Raw genomic sequence first — 9043 nt, 5'->3', positions numbered from 1 at the left:
AATCCGGCAGATACTTTTTACCCAACACATGCATTGCACATATTTGCTGAAAATGCACCTGTAGATCAACATAACAGTGAGCACCTTGACCTTTTAACAACACCTCTCTATGAACTAAAAGCTACGGATCAATACCCACCAAATGTTACAAAATAAGACATTGATAGAGTGTTAGCTAGGGGAAGATCAGAAACAGGTGGTCTTGACTCTGTAATTTTAGCAAAAGAAAATGCTAGAATGATGCTTACTACAAATATAGATATAAATGATAGACTTATTAATGGACAAATGGGTACTATTACAAAAATAGTTATAAATCATAACACGAAGCTATCTGTAATTTATATCAAATTTGATGATTCTCAAGCTGGCATTAAAGCTAAAGAAAAATGTACAGAGAGATATGCTAGAGATGGTGCTGCACCAATTCAACCTGTTTTAGCGAGAATAAAAGTCAGACCTGGTAAACCATCCTCCCCAGAAATACAGAGATTACAATTCCCTCTAACACTAGCATGGGCCTGCACTGTACACAAAGTACAAGGATTAACTCTTAGTGATGTGGTAGTCAGTTTTGACCTCAATCGACAGAAGCACTTTAACTGTGGGCAAATTTATGTAGCCTTGAGCAGAGCAACAAGTTTGCAGGGATTACATGTAGTAGGACAAATAGAAAACAAGCATGTAGGAGCTAATCCAAAAGTACATGCAGAATACCAAAGGATGCGGCAATGTGTAACCTGTTCCGATTGTCCCAACATTGCTGACGCAAATCATCAAAACCTTACAGTTTGTCTCCTCAATATACGTTCTCTTAGAAAACACTGTTTAGATACCAAGCATGATGTAAGTCTGACAGAATGTGATATCTTAGCCCTGACAGAAACTCAACTTTTGACCCATGACTCATCTAATGGTATCAGAGAAATATTATAATAGCCTTATACACTTCATAGACAAGACTACCCTTCAGATAAGTATTCAAGTTTAGCTATTTGTAATAAAGGCAATATTCATATTCTGGAAAACCAATATTTTTCAGCTATCAATGGTTTAATGTTTGATGTACTGAACTCCATCACCAACAGAGGAATAACAATGCTGTTAGTATATAGGAAAAACAACTCAAACATAATGCAATATATTAACCATCTAAGCAACATTCTTCAGATACATACAATTGATATCATACTAGGAGACTTGAACATTAATTACTTTAAAGAATTACCTACTTTACCACTTAAAGAACTCATGAATTATTATGGATATATTCAAATAGTAGACACAACTACTTTCGTATCAGCTGGAACTCTGTTAGATCACGTTTACGTCAGGCAATCTCTCTGCGATAAAATACGATATGAAGTCATTAGTGTGTATTATTCTGACCATGATTGCGTTAAAATTGTAATCCAACCGTAAAAATAGTAGTCATAATAGCCATGTCTGCCTTAGATAGTCGCCCTTACTAAAAACGTGCACGTAAATGAACAGAAGCTGTTGACTCTAGATGCACAATAAAATACCTTCACGGGCTCAGTACAAGCAAAAGAATTGTTTAATCTGGCAACTCAAGCATAATATATCTAAAATGGCCCATTAATTTTCATCCAATACCACAGTTAGCCTATTTTAAATTTGTAGTTGTATAAAACGAAAGCTTTGAAGGAATTTCGAATCAAACGCTAAGGTTCCTCCAACACTGATTGGTTTACACGGTAACGAAGATTGACCTCACATCAATTCTGCCTTTTCAACCTCGGCAAATCCAGGGAAAAGTAGTCAAGAAATACTAGAAGTAACAATATGGCTTTCCAATCCAATAACAAGAACAAACGAAAGCATGATGATATTGAAAACAGCATCATAGGTTATGTGCATAACCTTTCCGGCAATAGGCGAAACAAGGCCAATACAATGGATTACTTTGCTTTTACTTTGCAAACCGCCCCTCGAGAAACTAGAGACGCGCTGTTATACTCACCTTCGAAGAAGACGCTATTGCAGCAAAGCCAAGATACCAGAACCCCGGTAAAGCTGGTAAACTATGCCTACACGCAGGATGGCGATAAGATCGTGGTGAACGACATGACCTTCGTTCGCACACCACAAGCCACGGAGTATGCCTTCCATTTTTCGCACCTTCCGGAGGACAACAAAGAACCAGTATCCATCTTGGACATCTTCAATACCCACAAAGAGTGGGATACGATGACTGTAAAGGGCAAAATCACCTAACTTAAAGACTCGGAGAGTGTTGGCAGTCCCCGAAAGCGCCTTCAATTGGCGCAAGCGATGTTCACCGACCCTGCAGGGTCTATAGCCCTAGATCTCTGGGAAGATCACATCTCCAAAGTGTCCGTTGGTAAGTCGTTCGAGATGACACACGTCTAGCTCAAGGTTTGGTCCGGCAAGAAGAAGATAACGACCACTAAGCGGACCACCATTACTGCCATCGATGATGACGAATTAACCGAAATTCAATTGGAGGAAGTCCACGAGTGCAATACGCCAACTACAGCTTTTAATAATGAATTAGCATGCGTGAAGCATGTAGAAACCTTCTTTAAGTGCTATAGGTGTCAAAAGAGAATAACCTTACTTGGGTCGTCTGCAGTAGTTTCATGCTCCAAATGTGGCATGATCAAGGCGAATAAATGCGAAATAGCATTATTAGCTACAGTAGATTTTTTGAACAAAGAAGGCGAAGAATTGACCTGAAAGATTGGAGAGGGACATTTGAAAGAACTTCTGCACTTAGATAAACTGCCTTCAAATGAAAACGCTCTGGCTGAACAGTTGCTGATTTGCGAAAATTTTACGGTCATTTACGACGAGAAATATGTAGTGTCTTCGATTCTTGATGAGGAGAAGAAAAAGAAGTAACACTTATTCTACATCACTGGCATTTTGTTACCGTTTTTCATATGTAATGGACATATCATTACGAAAAGAACAGCATTACTGGATTCAGTTGATGATTTATGTCAAAACTGTTCCAGTATCAGTGATCATGGTGATATAAATCAATCAGTAATTTATAAATAGAAGTAATCATCTAAACATTCAATGAAAATATACAAGAGCTGTACTCGTTATCGGATTTTCTTTAATATGGATAACTTATCTTCATGTTCCTTGGATCATTTGTTAAAAAATTGTGGTAAATAATGTTTTGATACTGCAATATATATTTTCGTGGGACTTGCTGTATCAAAGCGAAGACTTTGTAATAGAGAATTTATGACCTCAAAAGTGAAATTTCGATGTTGTGAAAAAGTTCTCAGTGTAGGGGTTGGGGGGATAACAGAGAGAGAGAAAAAAGGAGTCGATTATGACACATGCCATGAACGCTGTGCTTTTTCTATGGTTGCTTGCGTCACATCCGGACTAATGTTTGATGTCCGACTGGCTTTTGATTAGTAAAAGTGAACACAGTGGAACCTCGATTTAACGAACCTCTATGTAACGAAATCCTCGGTATAACGGAAGATACTTTTCAGCTTGGCTAAAGTTATAGTAAAATGTATGAGACAGAATCTCGATATAACGAACCTCGATAAAACGAAATCCTCGTTGTAATGAACACAAAGCAGAACCCTGCATGTATTAGAAATACCTCGATATCACGAACAAATGTCAACACGTGACAAAAGACATGTGAAACAGACCAACGACAATCAAAATCCTTTAATTCTGCAACAATAGAGCAACTTCTCAGTTAACAACTTATTATGAAATCAATGCCGACACTGACACTTTTGACACATCTACAGATGCGCCTTATCTTCTTTATTAGTTCTAATAACTTCTTAATTTTTGACGGCTTCTTGTGGTAAAAGGTGTAAGTGGCAGGAATTTCCAATCCAATGCCTTTGTTTCTCCGTTTGCCAGTGACTTCCACTGAAATTTGTCCACTGTGATTTAAAATCAAGTGAAACACACGTGAAAGTGTCAGTGGTACATGACCCATGATCTCTTGCTTCCCTTGCTGGCCTTGAACCCGTTTAACGGCAATAGCATGAGTGTCGCGTGGATTATCCGGCTCGTGCCGTGGAAATAGATTTGAAATAATTCGTTTCGATCATAGGCACAAGACTGTTATCACATCTTTAAAATCTAAGGTCTTGCTAACTTCACAATCCAGAACTTCACCAACAACTGCATCCCAAATATCCTGCATGGTAACCTCGAATACAGCTTCGAAATGAGTATGTTGCTGTGCTCATTGTTCTCCAACACAATCGCTTTGCAGTAATCGACATCGGCCAAGTCGCACTAGAGGACAATTTCAGATTTGTCCAGGACAAATCTGACTTGAAATCGGCCAGTGACAAAAAATTTGTCCGGAAAGCTACAGTCGCACTTGAGAACAAAATCTGTGAACAAAACATCACACCATGCTGTGAGCGTCACGCAATTTCCCGCGAAGCAGCCTTTACCCGCTGTTTCAATCCACAAACCGCGACACGAGGGATCTCAAAATGTTTCCACGAAGAATTCTAGCAATAATATTTTTCTTCTATTTTCTGGTTCTTCATCAGCAAGCAAATATCAATATCAATTTAATGATATGTTGTCTGTTATTAATTCAGAATTTACGTGCACAAAACATTCTAGTGACACGATGTATTCGCCGACAACGAAATCGTTATCGAAGACGAGCACCATACTATTGGACTCTTCCTCGTCCGGTCGAATCGTGGTTCGAGATCCATTATACTGATCGAACAATACCTGGGGACTACTTTCGAAGGCTCTAACGAATGAACAGAGAAAGCTTTGATTTGTTGCTCAACGTAATTCGTAACCGGCTGACGAGACAGAATACAGTTCTGCGAAATTGCCTCACTCCTGAAAAGGTCCTTGCTTGTGGTTTGCTTCGCCTTGCACACGGAAATTCATACGAAACAATAGGACCTGCGCTAAACGTCGGGAGAACTACAGCAATAGAGGCTTGTCAAGACGTGGTTGAGGCTCTTTATGACTAAAGGAATGAGTACATCGAATTCCCAACAACAGTGGCCGAGACAATGAGGTGTATAGAGACATTTACGGACAAATCACGACTTCCAACCATTGTTGGGGCCATAGATGGCACTCATATCAAAATAGTTGCTCCTAGAGACAGTGCTGTTGATTATTTTAGTCGAAATCAGCAACATGATTTCATTATTCAGGCCGTTGCTGACGGTAAGGGATTATTTCTTGACTTTGCAGCGGGTTATCCGGGAAGTATCCACGACGCTAGGGTATATCGAAACAGCTCGCTTTATCTAAGAGCAAGCAACGGAGATATACTCAAGGAACCCGTTGAAAGAATCGGCATCACAGATATTCAGCCTTACCTGGTAGGAGACAGCGCATACCCTATTTCCCCCTGGCTTATGAAGCCTTATCCTGAAGCGACGCGTGACCCTGGCGAGATAACATTTAACAAGGACTGTCGTCTGCACGAGTAACCATCGAGTGCGCTTTTGGCTGCCTCAAAAGTCGTTGGCGAATTCTACAAAAGCGGTTGGATAGCAGAATAACTTTTTCTGTGAAGATTGCCATTGCTTGTGCAGTGCTGCATAACTTTTGCATTAAAATTGGGGACGAATGGGAGGATGATTTTTACGATGACGATGATGACCGCGGAAACGAACAGAACAATGACTTAATGCAGGACGGGGAAGATATAAGAGAGTTGCTAAAAAACAGTCTATGATTCTTCAAATCCCTTTTTAAAGAGAAGTGTGTGATAAAGATAATTTTTGCATTTACAACAAGAAATCAGTTCAAGCAGTACATTCATTTGTTTCCATAATTTCGTTTGATCGATTCGCAACATAAACAATAACATGTCTTTTGATAATGGTCGATAATGATTGTCTCCCAATAGTCCAAAACAGTCTTGAACTAAAGTTCAGTTGTCTTTCTCATTCTGTTGGCCAAGGATTTTCACAATGGAGCCCATAAATTGGTTCATCATGGCTAGCTGCTGCGTCTGTGATTGTTGCAAAGAATCCATAAATGCTGTAACTTTCTCCCCCTGCTGCCTCATATCCTTTAGAGCCATCTTGAACTCTTCGTCGCTGTCATTATCAGGAGCTTTGCGTTTCGAAGCTCGTTTCCCTTTCTTTGACGCTCTTCTCTTTTCAGCTGGAGTTTGTAACACATTGGGGCTAGATGAAGTACTGTTCTCGCCAGTAGTATCACTTGATTCAGCTACAACTTGGGGGGCACTTTCGCCGCTGATCCCCGCTTCGGCTACATTATTGAAGGTTACTAGGTCGCGGCATCCAAGGATCTTATCGACCTCATCGTAGTAGACGGATTTCCTAAGGTTTCCTCCTGTTTGGTTTTTGTTCCAATCTTTTTCATTCTTGTATCTTTCTATGATGTACTTCATTTTCCGAATACATTTGTCGGCCGTCTTGTTGGACTGTAGCGCTTTCGAAATCTTCTCAGCGATCCAGGCCCACGTTTTCCTGCACTCTCTGCTTTCCAACTGATCGTGTTTTTCAGCCCATAGTTGGACTAACAGTTTTTCCTCGTCTTTAGTCCATCGTTCCTGGGCCTTCTTGTTCTCGGAAGATGTACGGCGCGAAGAAATTTGGGATGATTCCGGCATTGAGCCGTCTTCGACGAACGGAAAGGATTCTGACTACGAGCCAGAACTTGCGGTTGAAGGAGATGGGCTTGCAGTTCCTCGATCATTGAAATTGTAAGTGCTAGGCAACGGATATATCCATCCTGGTGGATATTGAGGATATTGTTGCCCCATTTCATACGGAAAGTATTGGTTGCCCGTGCCTGGATTCATGTTGTTGCGAAATGAGAACGTGACCAATTTTGCCGCGAAGTCTATAGCATAGAGACTCTGCTACATATCACCTGTCAAATCATTTCCGAATTAAAACACCCTCGCTATTGTTTTCCAAAATTTGTCTCAATTTGGCCTGCTCCAGAGGTAGTCGACGGCATCTATGAAGTTTGTCCGCCCGCGACCAAATTTTGTCCTTTGGTGAACAAACCGGTCGCACTTGGTTTTTCATTGTGATGACAGATTTTTGACATAAATAAACAGTTTTGTCCTCTAGTGCGACTTGGTGAGATTAGCGGAAACCAGCAGACCACAAGCCTTCAATCCCTGTGAATGTTGACGCTGCTTTGCATTCATTAGGTTAATTAAATTCCAGCACTTCCTGCGATAACCGTGTAATATGGCGCTATGTGAAACCCATGTGCTTCTATATTTTTGTTTAAATCGACGCTTAGTACTGAAAGCAGTACCCTAGGGTCCTATGGCAAGCCTAGAGAGTGCAGCAGAAGAAAGCGTGACAGTTCCCGCTTCCATTGCTTCCTCATCGCGGTTGCAAGCTGGGAAAAAAGACAGGGGCAAACCTCATTGGAAGAATTTTAAATTAACGTCATGATTAGCAACTTTAGTTCAATAGTCTGTGCAGTGCAGTACTATACATTATCGTTTAATGCTGTACACTCAGTTTATGTTCATTATGACATTGACAAGTCAGGCACAAAAGAAAGGGAAATTCCGCGCTCCTTCTCTTGATGAAAGACGCATTTTAACGAAAGACAAAATATGAGGCAATTAGAAAAGATTTTATTATTTTTTTAATTATTAACCATATCTCGATATAACGAACATTTTGGTTGTTTTTCCGCAAATTCGTCAAATCGAGGTTTTCGGCATAACGAACCCTCGATTTAACGAACCAATTTCCCCAGTCCCTTGGCACTTCGTTAAATCGAGGTTCCACAGTACCCCAGAACCTAACCCAATCGTAAAAGCAGCTTTTCCATGTGTGCCATGTTGCTAAATATATATATTTTTTTCATAACTGGTTAACAAATTTTATTTTTTACTCGTGGATATGTGAAGCGTAGAAAAGAGTTATAAATTAAGTTCACGATACTTTCCACTTCAAAAAAATAAAACACACGAGTCAAATGACGGATCGGAAGTGAAGATAAAGTTTTTGGACCTATCAACGATAGTGTTAGATTTGGGCCGACAAGAACCAATCAGGAATCACTACTTATAATCGTGCTACTCAATTTCTCCGAATGTGACACAAGCATACTTCCATGGAGACATGGAAGTATTGGCTTACATTGTAATACAAGTGCACAAGTAACAAATTGCTACCACTATCCATCCAGTAGGTACCCTGGCCCGATAGAGACCCTCAGCAGGGAGATATTTTCCTCGCCTAAACTTGATTTACATATTGTGCGTGTAAACGATACATCGTCTTTCTTTGTTTCTGCATTTAGCGCACTACATACAATATAACTGCATACCACGAATTCTGCTGCGATTTTAATGATTTCCATTATAGTAAAGAGTCGTAAAGAATTGACTTCTAAAGTTTTATTAAGGGCACCAAGATGGACTTGGCAGATGTTTATTCAGAAGGATAAGACAAAATTAATTAAATTTTTGAAAATCGCCACAAAAATTGCCAAGTTAAACGCACCCTAAGTAAGCCCGAGTTCACGCAGTTATGCGTCTAATTATTGTATAAAATAATGGTACTCTGGGAGAATTTGTTTGTTTTACTACACAGCTATAGCTACATCAAAGCACTACTCTTGTTCTCAGAACTTCCTTTCTTCTTAAAGTTACAAGTTAGCTTAACTTATAAACTGATAAAGAGTGAAACTGACAACACTTTTTGTAGTTTATGAAAACTCAAAGTCAGAGCCGTAATCATTTACGTTAATGCCTTTTGTCACCATGTGCCCCAGCAGTTAAAACTTTAAAACAAATATTGATAGAACATTGGAGTCTGATACTCAGCATCAGCCCTTGCTGCAAAAAAATTTTCACAAAACCTCCGATGGGCTTTACAAAAGCCACATGGTCTTTATCTTGAATGAAAATTAAATTGGAACAACGTTTCTTTCAATTGCTCGAAATGTTTAAGCTTTAAAGCCAACAAAATGTTGGCTTTTTGAGACGCGTGTGTCAGCTGATAAGCATCTTTTACGGCGACATTCGTCTCCTGTTCTTTATTTTATATTCTGAATTGTA

At 39.7% G+C, this 9043-nt stretch overlaps 1 protein-coding gene and 1 pseudogene across 1 annotated transcript; one reads left to right on the top strand and one right to left on the bottom strand.

The window, feature by feature from the left end:
* Positions 1-2295: 2295 nt before the first annotated feature.
* Positions 2296-5710, top strand: LOC136281892 (uncharacterized; annotated as a pseudogene).
* On the bottom strand, positions 5454-6616 carry LOC136281743 (uncharacterized). Its single transcript, XM_066168619.1, has one exon. It carries the CDS (start codon positions 6614-6616, stop codon positions 5909-5911), a length of 708 nt encoding a protein of 235 aa, XP_066024716.1. The 3' UTR covers positions 5454-5908.
* Between the last annotated feature and the right edge of the window lie 2427 nt (positions 6617-9043).

This window comes from Pocillopora verrucosa, chromosome 6 (assembly GCF_036669915.1).
Source record: "Pocillopora verrucosa isolate sample1 chromosome 6, ASM3666991v2, whole genome shotgun sequence".
Lineage (NCBI taxonomy): Eukaryota > Metazoa > Cnidaria > Anthozoa > Scleractinia > Pocilloporidae > Pocillopora > Pocillopora verrucosa.
This window is presented reverse-complemented; position numbering and strand designations above follow the sequence as displayed.